Source organism: Chaetomium strumarium (genome assembly GCF_033439665.1).
Source record: "Chaetomium strumarium strain CBS 333.67 chromosome Unknown B0T15scaffold_1, whole genome shotgun sequence".
NCBI lineage: Eukaryota > Fungi > Ascomycota > Sordariomycetes > Sordariales > Chaetomiaceae > Chaetomium > Chaetomium strumarium.
In genome coordinates this window covers 2,636,754-2,661,111 of record NW_026944429.1, presented here as the reverse complement: position 1 = coordinate 2,661,111, position 24,358 = coordinate 2,636,754, and the positions used below count along the sequence as shown (strand labels likewise).

The following is a 24,358-nucleotide window of genomic DNA, read 5'->3' as shown; positions in this document are numbered from 1 at the left end:
GGATGGAGAAACAACTTCTCCGGTGGGCTACTAAAGGAAAGATAAGATTGCAATCAAGACAAGATACTGCAGGTAGTAACAGCTGGATGATCTCGCTCTGTCTCCTGGCGTTCAAGTTCCGCCTGACAGACAGGTAAGGTAGGTAGGTCTCAAAGTATATTGTGCATACATCCTCGCCGCCACAAGAAATCTTCAACTGCAGAGGGTGAGAACGCAGGCGTGAACATCAAACGAAAGCGTTATTAGCTTCTTAATAGGTAAGTACCTACCTTGTACGTCCCTAACTCAGGGAGTAATCGGCTGGGCACTTGATGGTACGCGAATGATACTTATCATATATCTGAGGTGGGATATCCTCGTGCCTAAGAAGACCGGTATGGTCAAGCATCTGCAGATGTCAAGATAGGGTTGACTGCCCGTGTAAGCCGCGTCGCGTGAAGTACTGCCATGAGGTGGAATTGTGAATTGGTCAATTGGGCCGGGGGGAGCTTCATGAAGTGGGGCTGTTCCACTGCCCGGAGATCAGAATCGGTACCACTGATTATCCGCCCCGCAGAACGCACGGTCGCAAGCCCTAGGTACCAGCCGCACCACGACAATTTTTGAATTCCGCTTCGGGATATCGAAGTGAAGAGCCACAACCACGTCGCCCAACGCCGGACCTCGAATCAGCACCGACATTCTGCTGATCGCCCTTGACCGTGGCCGGGAGAGATTGATTGATCGGGAAACCATCAACCGACAAGATGCCTACCGAAGCTGGTCATAGATGTGAGCCGACCCTCACCTTCTGCAGGAACAAGCGCTGGCGCAGGCCTCGGATAATTGTGGCAGCGATACCCAGCATTGTTCTTGCTACATCCGTATCGCATTCTTGACTTTTACTAACTAGATCCTCTAGTATACGTCAAGTGAGTACGAGCCGGCGACTGTTCCGAGACCCCCGAGTTGCGCTTTCGAACGCGATTGACCGACGCGACTTGTGATATCTACGTCGGCAACGGACTTTTGGTGGAATGGGCGCGCTGACGGGTATTTCCTTATAGGGGTCGCCACCTGAGCTATCAGCGTGGCCGCCACAACACCCACCCCAGGACCAGCCTGATCAAGATCGAGGGCGTCGATGACACTGCCGCAGCCAAGTACGTTACGCGAGCCGAGTTCCATGTACCGAAAGATAGGGATTAACGCGGGACACAGCTTCTACTTGGGCAAGAGGGTTGCATATGTCTACCGGGGTCAGAAGGAGGTGCGTGGCACCAAGATCCGCGTCATCTGGGGCAAGGTGACGAGACCACATGGTAGGTTCCGACTGTCACGGGACGGCTTTGGCTGTAGGGGTTTGACTGATTGTTGTTTTGCAGGCAACTCTGGCGTTGTCCGGGCGAAGTTTACAAACCCCCTTCCTGCGAGATCTTTCGGCGCCTCGGTTCGCATTATGCTCTACCCCTCCTCGATTTAAGGAGATGGTTCAGGCCGGAGTTGGTTGGTAAAGATGGTTCATGATTTCGGTGCATCAGGGTTGGGCGGGGCCTTCGCAGATGAGGCCTTGCTTCTAGCATTCAAATCAAGGCAATACCAAAAGTGACGATGCCGTTTAGGATCCGCAGCTTCGGACACAAGAAAGTGCTTCGCTGATGAAGGATACAACGTGAAGGCAGCTCAGCGGGAGATCGTGGTCATCTCTCTGTCACAATAACAACAATAATGGCCAAGCCTGGGCTAGAATTCAACAGGTCGACCATCGCGTCCAGATAATGTTCCAAAACTGCGGGAGGGGTGACTGTGGGACAGAGAGCTGGCTTGAGTGCGTAACGAACCAAACCTCGAGTCGTATCCGAGCCAGAACGCCCGTCTTGAGATCAATCAACTAAGGAGATCGGAAAGATCCCCTTGTATATAATCCGGGAATATCCCGCTGACTTTGAAGTGACAGGCAAGGCCATTAGCTGGACGGCCAGCTATCATCACTCGGCCGTTTATGTGGCATTTTCACTGAGAAGTCTGGAAAAGTGTCACTACTCCGCCCCAACCAACGAGCCCCCATAGGGTCGTGCGGCGGATCGACGTCCGAAAGCCTCCTGTCGATAAAGGATGGCTTACAGTACGTCGCTGGCCTGCACAATGGATCAGCCCTCGTCGTGGGGGGAAACCCGCCTACTTAGCTCCTTGCTCGCGCAGGTACCCGCCGCGACGAAGTATGACAGGCGGGTCGGGAGATACCACGCATCACTCGAACCCTTCCATCCGTCAGTCCAAGGGGACAAGCCTCTCCCGAAACGGCCAACCATAGAGAGCTGCAAACTAGGCCAAGCCCGAATCTGTAACCACCAATGACTTGCCGCAATGCTAATCTATGGTGCGGAAGCTTCGGATGTCTTCTGCGAGAAGGCTACTTGCACTGTGGTGTTACAATAGATAGACGGGGGATTATTCAGACAACGATTGGCAAAGCACGATACGTAGAGGGCCGTATCCCCCAGCCATGCAGCCAGCCTTATGAGGACTTCGACTCCACCTCGTCCACCCACTCGGATGTCTCGAGGTGAGAGTCTCCATGATGGCCAAAGACTGAGGGGGCAAGGAGCATTCGCACGCGAACGGCCCCGTGCACCAGCGAAGCGGTGCTGGAGTCTTGAACCCTGATTAGATAGGGGCCCTAGAAACCGGCTTTGCATCATCCTGGTGTACACCCATCCATCAATACAGTGTATGAGTGTCGTGTTGGTGCGTGATTCGGCGACATGCAGATTCCCAGGTGGCCCCTCATAATGGCCAACGGTCCTAAGCATACAGACGTAGAACTTACACATATTGCATATATCCGTACAATTGATAAGGTTGCGCCGGATCCTTTGTTTGTTGGCTGAGCTGCCTTGCTTTGTCGTCGTGTCCGTCGGGATCTTTGACTCCCCGTGCGGTCCGGACGGAGACGGAGCCGGACCTGGAACACACGGCAGAATCCGAGACTCGGAGGCACCACACAAACAGCCCCCTCCTGCGTGTAACTACCTACCTAAGGTACTCTACACGTGTATCTTCTTCTGCGCCCGGCTGAAGAGAACTTCGTCCGCAGGAATCCTGTCGCGTATACGACCTTGCCACCTCCAAGTCCGACAAACTTGATCATCTCGGTTGATTGAGCCTTGAGGTAGGTTTCGGTTCTCGCAGAATCAACACCCCAACCAACTCCTAGTATTCACGACACACAAGGCCCATGCAGGAATCAAATCTGTTGCGTACAATATCTTGCCGGAAGCACCGGACGCTGCGGACTGATACTTACATGTGTACAGTACGAGGAGGGGTGGTCAACCATGGTCGTCGACCTTCAGCTGCACCAAGTTGCTCGGTAACGGACTGTGTCTGGTTTAGACCCCCCGCAATCTGGGGCGCAGCAACACCTTCCCGGCTTCTGCAGCAGCCATAAACAGGACAACTGCATGTTTTGAATTCTGCTGCGAGCGTCTAGGCCAAGCAGATCGGCCAAGCAGATCGTGGACCCAATCGCCCACTCACCTCGAGCGTCAAAACACGCGTTCAGCTTGTGTGGAGGTAGGTTGCGTACACTCATGAGTGAGCAGATAAAAAAGTCGAGTTGCTCCAGTTTGTCGCAGGCTTACGACGCTGACGGGAGAGAAGTCGCGCACACGAGAAGCGGCGAGTCAGGGGTGGTCTGGATTGGTGGTTCAAGTTCCATGCAGTTCTCGTCCCACACCTCTGACCAGAACTGCATCCGGAAACCAAATAAGATCTGGATGCCCGCCGCACACCTTCGCTCGGGTTCTTTTGCTGGAGGCTTCTGACCAGGGCACTCTGCTGTGGACCCAATCTCCTTTATTTATTGTTGCATTCGAAACACTCCTGCCGTCTGTAGCTCCACGAAGCGCTATACCTACACCGACTCCCTCTCGTCGTGTTTCCCCGTTTGATCAGGCCTCTTTGTCTGGCTTCAGTCTGAACCCATATTGGTGCAAACTCCCCTACACAGTAGTAACCCTGGATCACACCTTGGTTGGATGACAGCTGCACCAGTTACCGTTAGCGCCAATCTGCGTCGCACATGCAAGCCTATTTTTCGAAAGGAAACTAAAGGCTCGTATTTGACACGGGCCAAAGCTTCCAGCCATCGGCATTTACGACGCACCATATTCGATAGAACCCGTCGATACCTCTGCATTGGAAAGTTCTTGCCCTAGGACCTCGCCAAGAACCTGGAACAAATACAAAACAACCATCTTCTCTGCTTTGGAAGTTTTCAATTTGTGAGCTTGGCGTGAACCTGGCGCTGACGTCAGTGAGCTGCTGCGAAAACGCTCCCTGTCACATCGACTCTGCCATCTCCACAAGCCGCGCGCTCCGGGGTCATCAGTGGAGATCTCGCTGGCGGCTTCCTTCTCAGACCCCCTGCAACGAAACTGGAAGTTGAATTCGATCCTCGCTTGGGCGGACCACTCGAAGGCACCTACGATCGAGCCTTGTCGGTCTCCAGAATTTCCGTTGAGAAATCTGCCGACAGCCGAAAAGACCTGCCTACCCCTTATCTTCAGGTCAGCTAGCCACCTCGTCAGCCTCTCCTGTTGCAGCAGGAATCTCGATCTCTCCAACGCAACAACCTGTCTCTGCTCCCCAGGAAACCTCCATAATATCTGGACGGCGACGAACTCCCAAAACCGCGCTTTCCATTGATCCTCAGTTGAAGACCTGCGACAGGCTCTTGTGGGGTCCTCTGGTCCTGCAGAGGCCGCTGAAGCAGACAGGGTCATATCTCGGCAGCCAGGATTCACAATCCTCAACACTCCACTTCGATCTGCAAGCTACAAGCTCCCTGGTCGGCTCTCTGACGAGCTGCTAATCGCTATCACGGCCCCAGCGCTCTTGCGCTCACCCCTGACAACGAGACTGGGCCTATACTAGAGGATTAATAAGTCGTGGCGGCTCCCCGACCGACAACATGGCGGTCGCAGACAACCACCCTCCACCCACTTCCGCCTACGGGTTGCACCAAGAACACCCGCAACGGACGCCCCAGGCACAGCCAGCAGAGCAGAGGCCGGCTCACAAATCGAGGAAGTCTAGGGCGTTCAGCTTCAAATCGGACAAATCTCACAAATCTCAAGGCTCTGGCAGCCATAAGATCGATAAGCTCGATTTGCATGAGACATCCGCCGAGAAGGAAGCCAAGAGACTGCACAGTAAAGCAGATCCAACGCTCGCCATGCAAGAAGCGGAGCCTTGTGCGTACTTCGTCTGAACTGCCATTCTGCGCTGCTTCGACTAACCTAACTTCAGCTGAGGTGGCCGCCATGGTCAAATCCTCTCTGGCGCCTCTAAGGGCCATCCAGCACAAGGACGCTTTCGGCAACCCAATTGGTACGGCTTGAGACTCATTGCCGGGATTATGGCCCAGGGCTAACCTGAGCTCCACACAGCCGATCCGGACCTTTCCAACCCAACCCGTAGCAGATGGGAACGTCCGTTGGACACGATTCGAAGTTTTGAGGCGGCGATTGATGGTGGATACAGCAACCGTAGGTCCATAATTGGTCCAGGTCGGTATTGATGGAACCGTCGACAGCGCAGATGAGACGGTTTGTTTGCTGACTATCTCCACTGTACAGAGAGCGATGGGCCCACATGGGGTTCCAGCCGGCGAGCTAGTTACTATGGTGGCAGTATGTTTCCCCCTTTGACTTTGAGTCAGGCCTCGTGCTTACTCTCGGTTCGCAGATGGAGGCGGCGGCCGGTTTACACACGACAGCTACTATGGAAGCCGCCCGGCTTCCATGATGTACGCTAACCGGGGCGACGGGAGTCAGCCAGATCTGAGATTAGGGGGCAATGGACAACGGGACAGTTATTACGACTATCAACCCGGACCTTCGGCTCCGAACGGGCGGCGGGGTTGGCCGAGGACGGGCTCGGAGCCGCAGTTTTCCTCTTCCTCGCGACAACAGAACCCTCAGGGCTATCCAGGCCCTAGCAATCACCGGTCTTACGAAACAGTCACCACTGCATCCGGGAGCGGCTCCTTGGGGGAGCCAGCGGGCTACCAGACCGACCCCACTAGCAGCGATAATGGGTCAATCGACCGCGTGCAATCCGTACCCAGGCGACAGCCCGGGCCCATCAACGACTACGGCATTGGCTTCAGTCCCAGTCCTTCCTCCTATCAGCCGCCTTCGTTTTCAATGGGCATGCAGGGTTCCAGTACGAATGGCGGAAGCGGGCCGGTCAATTACGGGGGGGCCGCGCCACCTGTCCCACAGAAAGAACCGGCGCCAGTGCTGAGGAAAGCGGTGACGGCCGGTCCCATCCAGCAGCAGCAACAGCAGCAACAGCGACCCGTTCAGCCCGAAAAGCGAAAAAGCTGGTTTACGCGACGTTTCAGCAAGCATTAGTAGTGCTGATTTCTTGTTCTTCGGCTCGGACCGGTAAAGATTTCGTTTCTCTTCGCGTTTTCGTTGTTTCGATACCCATTATTCTCGACCATCGACAATCCGAGGAAGTCGGCCGGACTCGGCCCAAGACGTTGTGTGGTGAATATGTCTGTATTTTCGACCGGCACAGGGATGGAGTTGCTGTTCATGGGAACGTCGGCCACTCCGGAAAGTTGGTAGAAGGGGGAGTCGGAAGGGTGTGGGGGGTATTGGACACTCACGACGCAGGTCCCATCCGGAGGTTACGGGCACTACGGAAGAGGGCCGAGATGATTTTCCCGACATAACGTGCGGGTATCAATGAGTTACGGGCGCATGAGTTCTACAGAGGTAATGAAGAAAGTCATGAGATGGGCTTGGAGGTTCATGTCAGCAGTTGGGTTTGGCTCTGTGGGTTTGGCTCTGTCACTTCGCTGTCGCGTTTTCCCTTAATGTTCATATCATCTATGTGTGTGACACGACGCAAGAATGCACCACGATGGCTCTGTGCTGTACAAGAGTGCCTAGTAGTCTATACGGATATATCTAATTACCGTATCGTAACTAAGGTACTAGTAATGGGCACGTGGTATGCAGAGAGGAAGGGGTCTGCTTCTGAACAGTCCTTGACCTCCTCTTGATGCGCTGCATGTGCTGTGCTTGTGATTTCAACAAGTGCAACATGAGACAATGTACCTAGGTACCTAGTTACATATCTGTGTTGCGGTCAAGACCGAGACCCCAGTAGAAAGATGTTGTCGGTCGCTTCACAGGAACCGTAACCAGCAAACCGGAACAGAAAACTTGTACAAGTTTACATGGAGATAAAGGAGCTCGTTCACCGGTTCTTCTTCCCCTCTTTTGACGTCCCGGCACCTCCTTGCTGCTGTTGCTCCGACTGATCCTCGGCCATAGCAACAAAGATGTACCCTATGAGTACGGCGTTGGCCATGATGGCTGCGAGAGCACCGGCGTAGGTGGAGTTGCCTGGGAGGTGTCAGTTACTTGCGCAGTGCAAGTTCACACACACTGCATGGAACAGGAGTCCAGTCGAGGACGCCGCTGAAGGCGTAGGGTGGCGAAGAGAGTGGAACCGCGCACCGTTGAAGACTGTGTTTACTGTGACGAAGTATGACCCAATCGGAATTACGATCATGCCCAGGGTGAAGGCGAGTAGTTTTAAGATGACGGAGCTGTGGCATCACATACGGGTTAGCGCGGTCGGAGCTGCGTAATCTCAGGTCGTTGTGGGTTTTTTTTTTGCACACATGGGAACAGCTGGGGTGATGTTGGACTTCTCGTTTGCTGCTGGGCTTGAGCCGATGCTGTCGTCTTTCTCGAGCAGGGTCTTCTCCTCGGAGATGATTCTACGGGTGGCCATGGTTGTGTATCTGTGTTGACTTTGAGGTGAGATTGGCGGAGGGCTGTGAAATTGATTCGAGAGATATTGAAACCAAATTCACACGAAACAAACAGAGTTAGCCGTGAATTTGTCTTCAACGAGTCCGAGTGTTGCTTGAACCGTTCGCTGGGCGAAACAAATGACAACCTGGAAGCTGCGAGGTCGGGATGGCTTGTTTAATTGATATTGGTCAATGCACGTGGCAACGTGACGGAACGTGCGCCAAGCGCGGCCGCGTCCATTGTCGACCCAAAAAAACGCATGTGGAGCGTCATCTGGTGTGTGCGCCCGCGAATGAGCTTGGATTACGGAGGTGTTGCCCAACTTCAGAATTGTTGATCAATTCGCTAGACGACCGCGGTTTTGGTTTCTCACAACAACTAGCTCAATTTTCGCCTCCCAAACAAACAAGAAATGCTCTCTTCTCAACTTCCATTCTAAAACTTCGTATCACAAGGTTTTCGACCAAGCAAGACTCGCAGTTTTAAACCCTTCAACCAGCGAGCTTTCTTTCTTGTCTTCTGACTTCTAGTAGTTCGAGGCTCCTCCGTTCTCTTTCTACTTCCTACCGACTTGCTCATTCTTGGGGTAGAACTCCAATTCAGTTTCCCACAACAATGGAATTCTCTTCGTCACCACCGACCGCCCGAGACAACGATGTAGACGAGTTGAATGTAGTATCGCAATCGCCGTACTTTACGCAACCGACACAAGTCGTCGAACGGCCCCCTTCGTCACCAAAACAAATCATCGAGGTGCCTGCCTCGTCCCCTTTCAGACCTCAAGCCGTCCAACAACGCGCGGGTCGAATCGCAAACCTGATGGCTCCTGCCGGGACCACCTTCAGGGCTCCTGCTCGGCAAGCGCTGCCAATCCAGAAGAGCGCGCCGAAACGTCCGTTCATTATGATCTCGGATGATGAGTTGGACGCACCGATCTATGCCGGCGGTGATTCGTCAGATGACGAAAAGGAGACATCCAGGGCCGACATACGTCCTTCTTCGTTTGCGCCCAAGCGACTCAGTACATCGCATGGCACAACAGGGGTACAAGCCCGTGTAGGCAAAATCGTGAGTTATTCCGGAGACCCCTTTGTTTTCCGCGCTCTACAGAGTTTACAAGCAGGCGAGCTGACAAGATCCAGGAAGCAAAAAAGGCCTCCGCGAATCCCATTACGAGTCCTGAGAAGTCATACACTCTCCAAAAGGATTGGGTGTCAGTTCCATCTTCCTCAGATGAGAGTTTGGAGTCTCTGAGGCCGCAGCGGCCCCCCAAAGCAACTCGCCGGCGACTTGTGCAAGGGTGCCGGCCACGGGCTTCGAGCCCGTCGAGCCCGGTACTTCAACGTAGCCAAGATTCGGCACTCATAGACCTCGTTAGCGACGACGAGGGGAATGAGGGTTACAAACCGCCGAAGGCTTCCTCACAGCGCGGTTCATCCCCGGAAACCGAAGAAGAGGACTCGCTTGATGACCGAGTCCTGAGGTACCTCAACACCTGCGATGTTGTTCAACTCATCGCAATGGCCAATGTCAAAGAAGAGACCGCAAAGGCCATGGTATCTCGCCAGCCATTCGCCAATCTGGACGCGGCTCGCAAGGTCACCCTGCAAAAGAAACGGGGCCAAAAAGCGGCCAAGGCCTCCATTGGCGACGAGATTGTCTCGGCAATCGAGTCCTACGCCCACGCCTTGGATGCTGTTGACCACATCATCGAGGTATGCGAAAAGCAGGCGGAGACCATCAAGTCGACTACCTCGCGGTGGAACGTCGACCAGACAGGCCAGCCTCGAAGCGAGTCGATGTCTGACGATGGGAAACCAATGACTCCCATGAGCATTGCAGATTCCGCGAAGTCAATTGAAATGCCTCTGGGTCAGCCGAGACTTATGGAGGGCTGCACAATGAAGGCCTTCCAACTATACGGCCTGAACTGGCTATATCTGCTTTTTAAGAACCGGTATGGAGCTATTTTAGCCGACGACATGGGCCTCGGCAAAACCTGCCAAATCATATCTCTCATGTGCGCCATTGTTACAGATTGGGAAAGCAATGGACAGAAAAGTGGCGAGCGGCCCTGGCCGAACGTCATCTTCGTGCCCCCGTCCACATTGGCGAACTGGGCCGCGGAGTTCGAGAGGTTCGCTCCGAAGATCAAAGTCACCCTCTACCAGGGCAGTCAATTCGATCGAGATGAGATTGCCGCGGAGATCCTCGACGACCCCTCAAACCACCATGTTGTCCTGACCACTTATTCGCAGGTGTCGCGCAAGGAGGACATCTCGAACCTTCGCCGACTCCGACCGATAGTAGCCGTCTTCGACGAAGGTCACAAAATGAAAAACCCGAAAACAAAGCTCTACAGGGACTTGCTGCGGGTGACCGCTACATGGCGCCTAGTCCTCTCCGGAACCCCCATACAGAACAACTTGATGGAGATGATTTCCCTGCTCCAATTCGTGGAACCCGACCTGTTCCAGGCCCATTTCGAGAACTTGCAAGCGCTGTTCAACCAGAAACTCTCTCTGGCGGATGTTTCCAAGGGAGCGCTGTTGCATAGCGAGCGGGTTCCACGTGCGCGGACCATTTTGGAGCCGTTCATCCTCCAGCGGAGGAAAGAACAAGTGCTCAAGGACTTGCCGCCCAAGACAACCAGGGTCGTGCTGTGTAAGATGGATCCTGTGCAAGAAGCCCTCTACCGGGAGTACGAGAGGCAGTTCAAGAAGTCTAGCTCGCAAGAGTCGACCCCCCCTCGTGCCAAGGAGGGTAGAAACAACGACACGAATAATGTTTGGATCCAACTGCGCAAAGCGGCGATCCATCCGCAGCTGTTCCGTCGGTTCTATAAGGATCATGACGTCTCGAAAATGGCGAAGATCCTTATGAAGAAAGTCTCACAATCAGAGTTGAGACAACCAAATTTGAGCCACCTCACCAACGAACTGAAAGCTTTATCCGACTTTGAGCTGCATCTCTGGTGCAGGGACTACAAGTGGATCAAGGACTATGATCTTCCCAGCGGTTCTTGGATGGAGTGCGCCAAAGTCAAGGCACTTCTTGGGTTGATCCGGGAGTTTCAGGCCAACGGGGACCGCGCACTTGTCTTCACGAGGTTTGCCAAGGTGATTGAGATTCTGGGGGAGTGTCTCGCCTCGGAAGGAATCGAGTACTTGTCGATCCAAGGGAACACCGATGTCAGTTCAAGGCAGGAACTGATCAACAAGTTCAATGCCGACGAGTCCATTCCCGTGTTCCTCCTGACGACAGGCTCTGGTGGTACGGGCGTCAACCTGACGGCTGCCAACAAGGTCATCATCTTTGACCAGTCGGACAATCCGCAAGACGACATCCAAGCGGAGAACCGGGCCCATCGACTTGGGCAGACTAAGCCGGTCGAGGTCGTCCGGCTGATTAGCGAGGGCACCGTGGAGGAGTTGGTCCATAAGGCGTGCGAGAAGAAGTTGGAGCTCGCTAACAAAGTGACGGGCTGGAGCACGGTCGAGATGACATCAAGTGAGATGGAGTCGGCTGTGAAGAACGAGCTGCTGCGGCAGATTGCAACAACGCCTCCGAACGACGACTGAAAGGTTCGCCTCTTGGTCGACCATCTTTTGTCAGGCATAGTCCACTTTTCAACATGTCAATCATGTGGCGGCGATCACTGTGTTGAGGGAGGAGCCCCAAAGGACTGTGCGACATTCCATTCACCACCACGGAAAAACTCGAGCTCGGTTTTTGACGATATTGCGGCATATAATGCCGGTATCGCTGTCTGTGCTGCGACACCCAGCGGTATCAGAGCTTGCTTTGTTTCCGGCGCTTCGTGGCTCATCAGGGATTTATCAGCGAGGGCAGTTCTGCTTCAGACTCATGGCGTTTGGGAATGGTTAAAGATATACAAGGGCAGCGTCAGCCACGCAAAAACGGAGCGTGCTATGATGCCCCTCTGAGACAGATGTAACTAGAGATGGGAATGGTTCAATTTTCATACGGGAAAGGTGTTCACACGGGAAGATTCTCTGATGCCAACACTTCACATAGAGGGCTAATTTAGGGGCATTCAGAGATAGAATTAGCGGATCTGTAATTAAGTGCTATCCGATGGCAAGGTTGTGTGCGCGTCTCGGGTGACACGGACGTTGGTGCTTGTGTGCGGACGAGGGACAACAAGCCCAGACAGCGGATCTTGGGATGGATCCGGTTCCACCTGCGAAAGAAGTAGCGGAGGTGGTGGCTCAAGACATATCCTCGCGATTTGAAGTCCAACCTAAGTCTCGAAGGCTATTATATAGCATGCAGTGATCTCAAATTCATTCCGCAGGCTCTGTCGTTAGGTTGTGGTCGAGAAGACCCATTCGGTTAGGGAGGAAACCACCAAGTCCTCTTGGTATTGCATTTGACGGCACAGGTAAGAACAACAAAGGCCGGGCAGCCAAACAGACGTGGTAAAACGTATCAAACTGGCCAAAACAGTGTTTTCTGGGCTTTTTGGGCCATTTTACATAGTTCCATAGATTCGGGAACCTCGAGTTACCCTATTCCAAGTGCCCGTAGTCACATGCGCGTACGCGATAACCCTGTCCGCTATGGTATGTCAACCGGGTTCGCGATATGGTAGGTCGATGGCATTTGCGATCGGGTACGTCGACGGCATTCGTGATACGGTATGTCGGTGGCAATTGCGATGTAGTAAGTATATTAACCAAGTTAGTAGAGTAGTGCCATGCGAACAGAACTAATATATTATATTATAAGCCTACCGTAGATAGTTAACACTAGTATACTATATTGTGAATGCCATTGATATACCGCAGCGCGAACCCGGCTGATATACCGTATCGCGAATGCCACCGACATACCGTATCACGAATGCCGTCGACGTACCCGATCGCAAATGCCATCGACCTACCATATCGCGAACCCGGTTGACATACCGGATTGCGAACCCAGTCAGGGTAATACGCGCGTGTACATGGTATATTAGATGCGCAAATGGCTAGAATACCGTAATTCGAGGCCCTAGAATCCATAGAAATGCAATAAATCTATCAAACCCTTCAAAAATGCTCTGTTTTGGCCAGTTTGATGCGTTTTACCATGTCTGTTTGGCTGCCCGGCCTTTGTTGTTCTTACCTGTGCCGTCAAATGCAATGCCAAGAGGACTTGGTGGTTTCCTCCCACAGAGGCTGACGGCTTGTTCTGCTAGCCCCGCTCGGTAAAGCAGCCGGAATGTGGGGAAGCTACCACGCCTGCACGCAGCAGGCTCCATGACGCCACCTTGACTTTCACATGCTCCCTCTCAGGCGCGTACACTATTGTACATGTATGCACAATACAATGGTGTGGTCCACGTCCCCACAGTATAGGTACCTACCTAGGTAGGACTCGCATCTCATTCTCGCCTTCCCATCTAGCATGCGGGCACTTACACCTAAGATGGGAACAACAAACCCCAGCAGTTGTGTTTTGTTGGATCGAAGGACTCATCTGCACCGCTATCAGGAGGAGTGCTCTGTTCCCCTGGATCGTTCAGTTCTCTCTCTTCTAGATCCTGCACTCGCTTCTCAGCATCCACAGCCCTATAGTCACATCCTACGCGTTTGATATACATATCGAACTGGTATTTGCATCTACAGAACTCTACTACGCTCGACTTGCCCGCCTCGGCGCCCAAGATGGCAAGCTTAATTGCGACACTCTGGCAGTTCTTCACAGTCGTCTTGCAGACGCTGTTCGATGTGCTTCTCTTCTGGGTTCGCGTACGTTTATTTCCACTGCTGCCAATCTCCAGCCAGTGTTACTGATGGGCAACACTTTTGTTTGCAGAAACTCGGAGAGCACTGGTTCCGTCCCTCGGCCTTTAGGAGGTTGCTAGAGGCGCTCCAGAATGCGACCACGTACGAGCAGTGGAAGGATGCGGCGATGAAGCTGGACACCCTCCTCGGCCTCGACATCTGGCGCAATAACCCGACAAGCAAGGACTACGACTTCCGCCTCATCAACGATCGCTTGTCGCTTATTGACCATGCACGTCGGGCAGGGGACGTCTACGGGCTTATCAACGCGCTCCGAGCCGGACTTGTCCGGAACCTAGGCAACATCAACAGCCCGAAGCTTTTCAACAAGGCCTTTGCCGGCACCAAATACCTCATCCACGAGTACATCTCGCAGTATGTTGATGCCATCGAGGAGCTGACCTCTCTGCCTCCGCCGGAGGATTCGGACACGGATCTGCTGGGCGGAGGGACCATGTCGCCGGATTACGAGGACGGCGAGATCAGCGGAGGCGGGTTTGGAGCGGAGCCGGTCGGCCACCCCACCCGTAATAGGAACCGGCAGCGCACAGGCGGCATGGCGAACGCCACGATGTCGGCACAGAACAAGCTCGACTTCATCCACGACTCGAGGCAGGGATTCGGGCGGACCGCTCTGGTACTCCAGGGCGGAGCGATCTTTGGTCTGTGCCATCTCGGCGTCGTCAAGGCCTTGCTGCTGCAGGGTTTGCTCCCTCGCATCATTGTCGGGACCGCAACCGGGGCGATAATGGGCGCCTTGGTCAGTGTCCACCCCGACAAAGATCTCCTTCGGATCCTGAACAACAGCGAAATCGACGTCTCTGCGTTCGCCAGCCATGGCAGCGATCCGGCCAAGCACAACGTAGAGGTCCGGCAGTCGATGTACACCCGGTGGGAGACGCTGCTTAGGAGGATACAGCGGTTCCGGAAAGAGGGCTACTTTCTGGACGTCACGATACTGGAGGAGTGTGTCCGGGCAAACATCGGCGACCTGACCTTCGAGGAGGCGTTCAACCGCAGTAAGCGGATCCTCAACATCACGGTCGTCCCGGCCGGCCAGGAGGGCCTCCCAACTCTTCTGAACTATATCACCGCCCCTAATGTGGTATGGCCCCTGGTTGATACTGGCAGTTCCTTTTTTTTTATTCAAAGTCAAGCCGCTGACGAGGTGACACAGCTGGTTTGGACCGCCGCCGTTGCTTCTAATGCTTCGTCGTCCGCCTTCTACGGACACAGGCAAACCAAGATCATGTGCAAGGATGCCCACGGGAACATTACTCCCTGGTCGCATACCAACGAGGTCGACTTCCGGCACTGGACGCTGGCCAAATACACGGGCCGTGACGCGCCGCTGCCGCGCGTGGCGCGGTTGTTCAACGTCAACCACTACATCGTCAGCCAGGCGCGGCCCTACCTGGTCCCCTTCCTCCAGAGCGACATGCACGGCCCCTCGACGATCGGCAAGCGTAACATGCTGACGGCCATCAAGGCCTTTGTGATGCGCATGGTCGGCCTCGAGGTGCGGCACCGGCTGCGGCAGATGGACCGGCTCCGGCTGCTGCAGCCGTCGATCCGGCGCTTCCTCGTGGACGAGCACCTTCCCGGGCCCAGCATGACGCTGGTGCCGCAGATCTCGCTGCAGGACTTTGCGCGGCTCATGGAGACGCCCACCAAGGAGACGGTGGAGCACTGGATCCTGCGCGGCGAGCGCAGCGTGTGGCCGGCCGTGGCGGCGCTCAAGGCCCGCTGCGCCATCGAGATGGAGCTCGACCGCGCCTACCAGGACGTGCGCCGCCTCAAGGCCGGCGACCTCCGCCGTCGGGCCAGCGAGATCCCGGCGCTGGCGGAGCAGCAGTTGGATCAGCAGCACGCGTCCGCGTCCGGGGGTGACGCTGAGCGCTAGGGGCGCAAACGCCGGCAGCTGGCGGGGGCGTGGAGCTCGGGTGTTTCGATAACGGGCTCCGCAGTTGTGCTTTGACTTTTCATCCTTGGTTTTCGGTTGGGGTAGAAAACCGGTGTGGTCTTTCGGGCCGGGAGGATAGGGGCAAGGCGTAGTTATGGCTTACTCAGGGGTGTGGGCGGCGTTGGTCGGTTGGGTTCTCCCAAGCTATGTGTTATATTATATAAGTATGCTCGGTCCGTCAAACGGGTTGGCTTGATACAAATATACCTTGTCGGGCTGCTTCCAGTCCCCGTTCGATTGCGTCAGCTGTAATGCTGGGCGGAGGGAGTGGCAGATTGATTTATACGAAAGAGATGGCCTTTCGGGGCTATGATGCTCGGTCCCAAGGGTCCATGCCATATCACCCCGCTCTATGTATGAAGGCCTAAACCTAGTAGCACTCTAAGGTCTAGGTAGATGGAGAGGGCTAGTTGCCAGTATCAGGTCGGCGAGAGATAAAATTATAGCAGCCGCTGAGCCCGTATCAGATCATCCATCCCATCTCGTTCTTCCCATATTCCCTGCTTATCTATCTCATCGTCCACTTATTCTATTGCAGAGCTCCTTGCAACCGAAACCGCCACGGCAACATAGGTAGTACGGATCTGTCTTGAGGGTCATACAGTGCAGATGTTGTCAAACTTATTACTCGTCTTCGTTCAGGCTTGCTCCGACTGATTCGACGTCAACGTAACGAACCTTCAACAGGGTTTGTATTTCACACAAGGCTTGTGACACGCTTCTACCCTGCTGAGGCGGTCTGCTATAAGTATTGCAGGTGTAGGCTCGTAGGGTACCTAAAGTAACGCTAACGATGGAAGCATGAGACGGTTAGGAGCCAAACTAAACTTTGCTACTGCATGTGGCTTTTTGTCTGATTTGACCCAGGATGATAACTGTTAGATGAAGAGAAGTCCCGCCGACCCGCGGCTGCAACCGACTGGCTTGGAACCGGAATTCGGTGGCCAATGGTGAGTATGGCTAGAGTGTTGCAGGCAGAGAGGAACCATCGTGGCCCACTGGTTTCAAGCTGGAGGACTTCCAAATCTCGACCTCTACAACTCCTGACAGACGCCATCCCGGCCATCCCGCCCATCGACCCTGCCGGTGAAGGGATAGCTGAACGACCCGGCCTCCTGTGATATGATATGGCGGCGTTGAGTGTATGAGATGACAGTAGCCCCATAAAGCGATGCAGGTAAATCTCAAATGTCTCACGCAGCGCACTAACATGGGGCAGATTTACTACGGGTAGCAGTAGTGCAGCATATCCCGCTGCTTATGCATATATGTGCAACGCTAGGAGAAAACGATGGATGCGGCCGGGAATCCGGGATAATGTTAACTAGTAGTGATGGAATGCGGCCAGTCTCATCCATTGGGTCCATTGAGGCATCAGGGACACCTTACAGGATAGGCTGCCCTGCCGAACGGAGTTTGCTCCGGCGCGAAAGAGGGGCAGTGTAACGGCAGAAGTTCAGAAAATGCCAAAAGGCGCAGGACGTGCATGTGCCCAGACTTTCAGAAGGGGATCTCGCAGCCTACCATCACAAATGTCTTGGTATTGCTTAAAAGTGAGTGAGTCAAAGTGCGATGAAGAGGACGGAGCGGGCGGGGTGGCACCCGGGAGTTCCTGGCAAGGCTGAGGGTACACTGGACACATCCATTCCTTGACGTCTATAGAACATGCACTTTAGAAAGTGGTATGGTGTGCGAGCGGGCACTTACAAAGTAGGGATCTGCATAATTACTGCACCAAACGGGGGTTATCAGGCTCACTGGAGGAAGCACACATGGGCTTGAGGATTCATTTGAAGCGGTGAACGACACTCTCTCAGATTTGTCTACTTCTAGGTAGTCTGTTTCGGCTCGAGCCATGTCCGAACAAAATGCATTACCGGCCTACCTCGATCATTGGTCGATCGTTGAGCGCCAAGCTGGTCCTTACGTGGCGTCATGGCATCGTATCGTCAAGGGTGGGAGATTTGGCTGGGCGATCGGACGGAGAGACTCCCCCACTTCCTTCTATTTGGTCTGCCGTTTCTTGACCCTGGCAGTCAGCTTTTGTTGAACGGTCGACAAGCGCCTTGCTGAACAATCGCCTTCGCCGAAATATGCTAAGGGATACGAATGGTTACGTGCAGTATTCTACGCAGGTTGAAACCATGTCTAAACCCTCAGGTTTTTTGGGCGTCCAGCTCCCTAATCTTGACAACACGGCCCAAATTCCGAGGGTTTGTCAAGCTCAGATTCGGCTTGACACTCGAGCGGCATGCGGGCAGGGCCAGAGCGCCAGGAACGGTCCGCCCAAACCTACTGCCATGCATCATGTTCGGTGTGTGGTCATGAAAATGTTGATTGTTGGAATTCCAGGAACAAGGCTTCAAGGTTTACAGGGATGCAAAGGAAATGTGGATTTGTCTTGCGTACCTTGTGTGCTGGCCCCGGTTTGGCTGAGAATCGCCGCTGCGCAGCAGATGCTTCAATTGGCTGCTCAGCCGTTGTCGAAGACGCAATGGAAGCTTTCAAGTTGTTCTCGAAGCTCAGGCAGACCGGGATGCCCTGTGACATGCTTCACTGACACGACCTAGTGGGGCTGGGCTGGTGGGTCGTATTTCCGAAGGCTGGGGGATCTGCGTTCTGCACGAAACTCTTTTGAAGTTGTTAGCGCGGAACCGATGACAGGGGTCTTGAATGCACTTCGAGGCAGCACAGGTACCAGGTAAATCGCCAAAGGGGGTTAGATCAAGGCAGAACGATCACTATCTACCCAGCAACGATCAGAATGGGTTCTTTCCACCCCTGCTTTTTCTTTTGTTTTTGCAAGGAAACGGCCGTTTTGATGCTGTGACTGAAATCTTGCGGCTGGCCCTGGTCTAGAACTAATGTGGGGCGCTAACGGACAAACAGGGGTCCCACTGTGACTGTCCCACTGGTGGCTCAGAACTGCTTGCTCACCAGGCATTCCAGGTTGACTAGGTATTGGGACATGGTGTAGTTCTGCAGTCCCCTGGGGAATTCGTAATGTAGCCTTTTCTCGATGCACCCTGCAGACTGGTACTTCCCTATAAGGAAGCACTACCACCTTATTAGTGTCGCGTCGTGTGTGCAGTCTGTCCATGCGGAGTACACATAGAACTGTACTATTAGTACCCAATTGCTAACCCAGTGACTGGGTGCGGAAGGGAGGAATAGATCAGTGGATAAAACTGGGTAGAACTGCTTACGAGGCTCGGGAGTTGCGTACAATAACGTTACTACTTCGAGACGAGTCCTTCTTCCCGGGCGGTTCTTTTCGTGGGCCTGGTGTAAGACTCATCAAACCGATTGATTGGCTACCCAGTCAGAGTCATCCTGATCACCCTGTAGCTTCTCCCAGCTCGTCACCTTGCAGTCAGGCCTGAAACCTTCGCATTAGTGCGCTCACGCCCGCCCGCGCCCTTTACACCTCCCCGGACCAACCCGCAACGGGCCCACTCTGCCCTGTCCATCACCTACTGTACTGTGGAATTGCCGCCTGCAGCTGGGTGGTGTATGTAAACTGCACTCTCAATTGGGTCTCGAACTTTTAGCTCTTATTCCGTATTGTTCCTTGTATTACTTTTGTACAGTACACTGACACAGAAGGCCTGAAGTACGAGGAGCCGGCAAAGCAGTGGCCGTGGCACAATCAATCTAACGTTTCGCTTAATCGGGGCCAATTCGACATCAACGAGAACAAGGGCCATCGACTACGGATAGTCCGGTGCCGCCCGATGGATGGCAGGGTCCATTGCCTTTGAGCGTGTCAACCTGGGCGTTGCTGCTTAACTTATGGTGCCCGCACAGGGCAATGGTTGAGCACAAAGCCCCGTCCAACAAAAGCCGTGAGGAGCGGATGCAACCTCCGAGGCCGGCCGAGGCAGGATTCGAGGAAGGCATTACTCACCAAATATCGCCGAACTTGTCGGGATCAAGAGGAGATGAGATTGTATGGAATATGCGGCTCGCTCTCGGAATTGACCATCAGCTTCGCGAACTTCCACGGGCCGGTCTGGGAGTCTGTCACGATCATGATCACTCTAGGTATCCCTGCTTTCTCAGGGAAGGCATTTGAACTTTCGCGCAGCGTTGGCACTGCCTTCACCCCTCCCGCCGCGTTATGATGTCAACTTGCCACACTCCAGACTGCGTGAAATTACTGCGCGCAGTGGGCAGGTCATGCGGACACTCAGCTGCCCCGGCAGCCTTTCTTGAAGTGAATGTAAGGTGGAGCGGCCGATGCAGGAGCTCACCTAGGTCGCCGCGGAATAGTGTCTCTTTGTGAAAGTGAGGCGAGCAACACGGTCATCTGGTGTAGACTGGTCCAGGAGATAACCACTATCTACACATACTGACTATAGGACAACAACAGCACCGCCAAGTTGTCGCCGGTTTCGGTGCTTCGGTCAAGCTTGGAGGGAAGTGCGAAACTTCGATCTAGTGATTTTGTGGATGGGAAGTTGCAAGTTTTGAGTTTCCAGGTTGACAGGAGTGAAGAGAGGGGCGTAGCTTACCTTTCACCCAGTCGCCTCAGGATGCTGGGTAAGCACGTAAGGTAGCACAGTGGATGGTGGTAGTGCTGTGGGAGCCCTGGCATGAAGCTGCTTCCGCCACTACCTCAATCGGGTCTTGCGTGACCCAAGAGGTATCTTACTTACTAGTAGTACGGATTACCTACCTAGGGTGCTCTCCAAGCACACAGCCTGCCCACCCCAACTTAAAGCGCCCCGGCACCTGCGGGCTGGACCCCCACACTAGTATAAGGTAGCCCCTCGCCTGTGCTACCAGGTGACGTTGCAAAGCTGTTGTAGGTGCAGCTATTATCACCCCTCGTCTCGCCTGTTGCCGCGGTCGCTCGTCTACCCCTGCCTCTTTCCGTTTTCGCACTTCCCGTTTTCACCACTGACCACTTTCTGATCGAGAGGACAGATGTTGTCGGTCTTGGCTTGGGACCGAGTATAAGAGGGAGCACTGCCTTGCCCTCCACGGTTCGGTTGCTCTTCCTCCTGTATCTGACTCGCAGACGTGCGTACCAGAGCACCGGGATCTGTCCGCCTCGGTCGAGTTGCTTTTACAACCGCTTCTCTCGTTGACGCTGTGGCACCGATTACAGCCCACCCCGACTCTCGTCGAGTCCAGAAGCGGTTCGCCATACACTGAGCTCCGCTTCTCCTTGCGTCTCTCCCGTTTCCAAGTGAGACACTCCGTCCGATCTGAGCCAGCCAGCGCCAGGCTAATATGTCTGCCCAACGAGCAGCTGCCCGACAGCCATCACGCTCATCCCAAGATGACCGTTCCTATGTCGCCCACGTTCTCCGCCGGCGTCCACACCAAGTCAAGGTCGCCTCAGCGCAACGGCGTCAACATCCCCTCCGGCCAAGTGGCAAACGCCTCGTCGGACGCCAGCTTATCGGCACCCTTCGCGCAGCCCCAAGAAGACATCGACGGCAACAACGACGAGGACGCCGACATCTTCATCCTCGCCGCTCCTGCGCAGAAACCCCACACCAGCGAATCCAACGGCGACTCCTCGTCTACCGAGAGGGCCGCAACGGATGAAACCCCGACGAACCCCTCCGCTGCGCCGTCTCCGCCCGTCGCCCCGGTGCCGGGTTATTCGCAGCTCACACAGACCAACATGGCGCTCCACCAGCGCGAGCTGGCCCAGCTGTACACGCCCACGACGGCCGGCTGGGTGACCGAGGCCGGCATGGGCACCCGGCTGATCCGCTCGCCCCCCCGGAGCGTGGCATACAGCATGCTCACCACCGTGGCCAGCGTCGGCACGGGCGTGAGCGTGGCCAGCAGCGCCGGCGTCGCGGGGCTGGACCGGCTCGAGAGCCTGCAGTCTGGTATGCTGGCCGGGATCCAGGTGTTTGGCGTCGGCGCGTGGTGCGAGGCGCTGGATGGTCTCGAGTGAGTGAGGCTGGTCAGGTTCTGATGTCGGAAAAAAACGGGTTCTCGGGATCGATATATGCTCGGCGAATCATTTCGACTTTTGATCCTGACGCGCGGGACAATAAGGGGTTGAGCGTTGTTCGGTGTTTGGGGGTTATGACGGATCTCGACTCGATCATGGCAAAGGGGTTGACGTGAGGGCAGCGTTTCCGTTATGAGGGTCGGTGGTGGTAGGAATGGGGTTCAGTATCTGCCTCGGGTACGGCGTTGATGCGGATGGTTTGGTGTATTCCTGCTTTTGATGAGATAAGGTACTCGCCACTCCTGTCCTTTCTATCTTGGGTGTTTGCTGGTTTGGTGCTTTTCATCTCATGTCTTCTGCTTGTATATGATGAATGAGCCAAGGCGAAGTACGATGGATAAAAGCCGGATGCAGAAGGACATCGGTCAGGTCAGGCAGGAAAAAGGGGGGGATTCAATACCTTATACTTCCCAGATTACAGTGATCTTTGTGCCAATGGTGAGATGGCCACCACAGGGCAGTATATGGGCGACATCATTGAACCGACTTCCAACGGCGCCACAAAGTGGTCAAGTGGCCACCTCGGTGCACCCACACAAATACCATGGCGCCGTAGACCCTCTCCCCCGAGATGGCCTGGGTTCGATTCACATCGTGCCCAGCGAAACTGACTCGCCAGTTTTTCGAGAACCCCCCTCTGCTCGGGGCGAAGTAAAAACCCTCTGACGGTTTTCGTAGCCACCAAGCTCCCTTGCAACAAATCCGACAGGGAGCTTGGTGGTGAGCTTTTTGTAACCCATCTTTTGTATCCGCCATATTGCATTCCATGTTCCATCCACCAACATGGTGTAACCTGATCTTGCCGTCATGTTTCCATCCATCCTCTATCACCTCACACCTCATTGTTGAGGTGCAAACTCTGGAGGATCAATGTCCGTTTTTTAAAACATTTCCCCGTGTCTAACCCGGGTCCACGGAAGCCGGGTGCGGGGATTCTGGGGATAAACGGGGGACAGGGTTGCATTGCCGACTGCCGAGCCTCCACTTTCTCCACCTATCAAGACCGTTTGTGGACACCACGGCTCTGCCTCGAGTCCACCCGCGCTAATAGAAGCGGCCTTGGTCGACGACGAAGCGATGGAAACGCACAGCAGCCGATTTAGCCTGATTAATGCCACGACACTCTTCGTCCCGGGTTACCGGAATCTCGCATTCAACGGCATCACACTTCACGCCCTCAAGATGGAACGGTTGCAGCGGGTTCCTGCGTCTTGGCTGGAGATAAATAGCCCAGCCGTCCGGGCTGCAGGGTGAGCCTCCGAGATATCGGATGGTGTCGTCGCGAGAGTTTGTGGTAGTTACTTCGATCGTCGCCATGCCTAGCACGTCCGGCCTTCGCGGGTTTTTCGGCCTCGTCCTGAGTGCGACCTTCGTCACCGTCGCCACATGCCACAACCACTGGGTCGATGTTTGGGCTTCCATGCCACAGCAGGTAGAGCCGTATAACCTGCCCAACCCGCCCTATGTCAGTACTCTCTCCGCGTCCTGCAACCCTGCATCTTGCCCGGCGACATGACAAGACCGGAGCGCCGGAACGCTGAGACAAGAACACTCCTTCAAAGGCTTAAACTGAACCTCATACTCACTTGCCTTCGCAGAACGGCACCGACGGGGTGTTCCGGAACACCACAATCCGCCAGACCGTCTACCTCACGCAGGATGCCTCCACCATCCGGCTGCAGTTCAGCAACGCCTTCGGCAGCTCCGATCTGCCCATCACAGCCGCCACCGTGGCCCTGCCCGCGAAGGGCGCCGCCGGCTCGAGCGCCATCCGCACCGACACGGTCCGGTACCTGACCTTTTCCGGGTCGCGCTCCTTCCAGGTGCCCAACGGCGCGCTCGTCGTCTCGGACCCGCTGCGCTTTCCCGTCAAGGCCCAAACCAGCCTGACCATTACAGTGTACCTCGCATCGGGCCAAGCCGGATTCGGCATCACGGGTCACCCGGGCAGCCGGACCTCGAGCTGGCTCTCCCAGGGCAACCTCGTCGCCGCGGCAGACCTCAACTCTTCTTCTTCGGTCACCAACGTGCAGCGCATCGACAAGTGGTTCCTCATCTCCGCCGTGCAAGCCTGGCTGCCGCCGTCTCACGTGGCGCTCGCCATCGTGGGGGACAGCATCACCGACGGGCGCGGGAGCACAACCAACGGCAACGACCGCTGGCCGGACCGGCTGGTCTCGCGCCTGCAGCAGTCCCCCTCCTACCAAGGCCTGCGCGCCATCTCGGTCCTGAACATGGCCGCGGGCGGCAACCGCATCCTCGCCGACGGGCTGGGCCCGAACGCGCTAGGGCGCATCGAGCGGGACGTGCTGGCACACCCCAACGTGCGGTACGCCGTCGTCTTCGAAGGGGTCAACGACCTGGGCACGGCGGCGGCCGACACGGCGACCCAGCGCGCCGTGGGCGACCGCATCATCCAGGCGTACGACCAGATGGTGGCGCGGCTACACGCGGCCGGGATCGCCGTGTTCGGCGCGACCATCACGCCCATGAGCGGGCCGGGCCAGGTGTACGGGGATCCGGCGCGGGAGGCGGAGCGGCAGCGGGTGAACCGGTGGATCCGGACGAGCGGGCGGTTTGACGGCCTGGTGGACTTCGATGCCGTCGTGCGCGACGCCAAGAACGGGACTATGCTGCGGGAGGAGTACAACACGGGGGATTACCTGCACCTGAATCCGGCCGGGTACAAGGCGATGGCCGAGGCGGTCGATTTGAGCTTGTTTGCGAGGTTTGCCGACGGTTCGGACGCCATGGTGTAAGTGCGGCGGTGTTGTGCGTGGGTGTTTTATTAGGGCTAGGC

General features: G+C 55.3%; 8 protein-coding genes across 8 annotated transcripts; 6 read left to right on the top strand and 2 right to left on the bottom strand.

The window, feature by feature from the left end:
• Window positions 1–537: 537 nt before the first annotated feature.
• On the top strand, window positions 538–1,462 carry B0T15DRAFT_570766 (ribosomal protein L35A; the record flags this gene model as incomplete). The annotated part of the gene is made up of 5 exons (XM_062870844.1): window positions 538–771; window positions 902–911; window positions 1,047–1,142; window positions 1,201–1,301; window positions 1,365–1,462. The coding sequence occupies exons 1-5, from the start codon at window positions 747–749 to the stop codon at window positions 1,460–1,462; spliced, it is 330 nt and encodes a 109-aa protein (XP_062725926.1). The 5' UTR covers window positions 538–746.
• A 2,393-nt stretch (window positions 1,463–3,855) lies between these two features.
• On the bottom strand, window positions 3,856–4,961 carry B0T15DRAFT_26176 (uncharacterized protein). The gene has a single exon (XM_062863345.1). It carries the CDS (start codon window positions 4,764–4,766, stop codon window positions 4,137–4,139), a length of 630 nt encoding a protein of 209 aa, XP_062725925.1. The 5' UTR covers window positions 4,767–4,961; the 3' UTR covers window positions 3,856–4,136.
• Window positions 4,861–6,539, top strand: B0T15DRAFT_26192 (uncharacterized protein). The gene is made up of 5 exons (XM_062863347.1): window positions 4,861–5,237; window positions 5,293–5,373; window positions 5,433–5,531; window positions 5,622–5,675; window positions 5,731–6,539. The coding sequence occupies exons 1-5, from the start codon at window positions 4,955–4,957 to the stop codon at window positions 6,399–6,401; spliced, it is 1,188 nt and encodes a 395-aa protein (XP_062725924.1). The 5' UTR covers window positions 4,861–4,954; the 3' UTR covers window positions 6,402–6,539.
• Window positions 6,540–6,965: 426 nt separating this feature from the next.
• On the bottom strand, window positions 6,966–8,002 carry B0T15DRAFT_517559 (VMA21-like domain-containing protein). Its single transcript, XM_062868314.1, has 3 exons — window positions 7,688–8,002; window positions 7,521–7,612; window positions 6,966–7,406 (listed from the first exon to the last, which is right to left on the bottom strand). Exons 1-3 carry the CDS (start codon window positions 7,798–7,800, stop codon window positions 7,258–7,260), a joined length of 354 nt encoding a protein of 117 aa, XP_062725923.1. The 5' UTR covers window positions 7,801–8,002; the 3' UTR covers window positions 6,966–7,257.
• Window positions 8,003–8,119: 117 nt separating this feature from the next.
• B0T15DRAFT_26158 (SNF2 family N-terminal domain-containing protein) lies at window positions 8,120–11,441 on the top strand. The gene is made up of 2 exons (XM_062863341.1): window positions 8,120–8,891; window positions 8,966–11,441. The coding sequence occupies exons 1-2, from the start codon at window positions 8,439–8,441 to the stop codon at window positions 11,402–11,404; spliced, it is 2,892 nt and encodes a 963-aa protein (XP_062725922.1). The 5' UTR covers window positions 8,120–8,438; the 3' UTR covers window positions 11,405–11,441.
• Window positions 11,442–13,120: 1,679 nt separating this feature from the next.
• Window positions 13,121–15,797, top strand: B0T15DRAFT_407004 (acyl transferase/acyl hydrolase/lysophospholipase). The gene is made up of 3 exons (XM_062865320.1): window positions 13,121–13,579; window positions 13,647–14,720; window positions 14,793–15,797. The coding sequence occupies exons 1-3, from the start codon at window positions 13,496–13,498 to the stop codon at window positions 15,516–15,518; spliced, it is 1,884 nt and encodes a 627-aa protein (XP_062725921.1). The 5' UTR covers window positions 13,121–13,495; the 3' UTR covers window positions 15,519–15,797.
• Window positions 15,798–20,399: 4,602 nt separating this feature from the next.
• On the top strand, window positions 20,400–21,765 carry B0T15DRAFT_26072 (uncharacterized protein). The gene has a single exon (XM_062863325.1). The coding sequence runs from the start codon at window positions 20,866–20,868 to the stop codon at window positions 21,496–21,498; it is 633 nt and encodes a 210-aa protein (XP_062725920.1). The 5' UTR covers window positions 20,400–20,865; the 3' UTR covers window positions 21,499–21,765.
• Window positions 21,766–22,873: 1,108 nt separating this feature from the next.
• Window positions 22,874–24,317, top strand: B0T15DRAFT_488831 (SGNH hydrolase-type esterase domain-containing protein; the record flags this gene model as incomplete). The annotated part of the gene is made up of 2 exons (XM_062866545.1): window positions 22,874–23,023; window positions 23,157–24,317. The coding sequence occupies 2 exons, from the start codon at window positions 22,874–22,876 to the stop codon at window positions 24,315–24,317; spliced, it is 1,311 nt and encodes a 436-aa protein (XP_062725919.1).
• Between the last annotated feature and the right edge of the window lie 41 nt (window positions 24,318–24,358).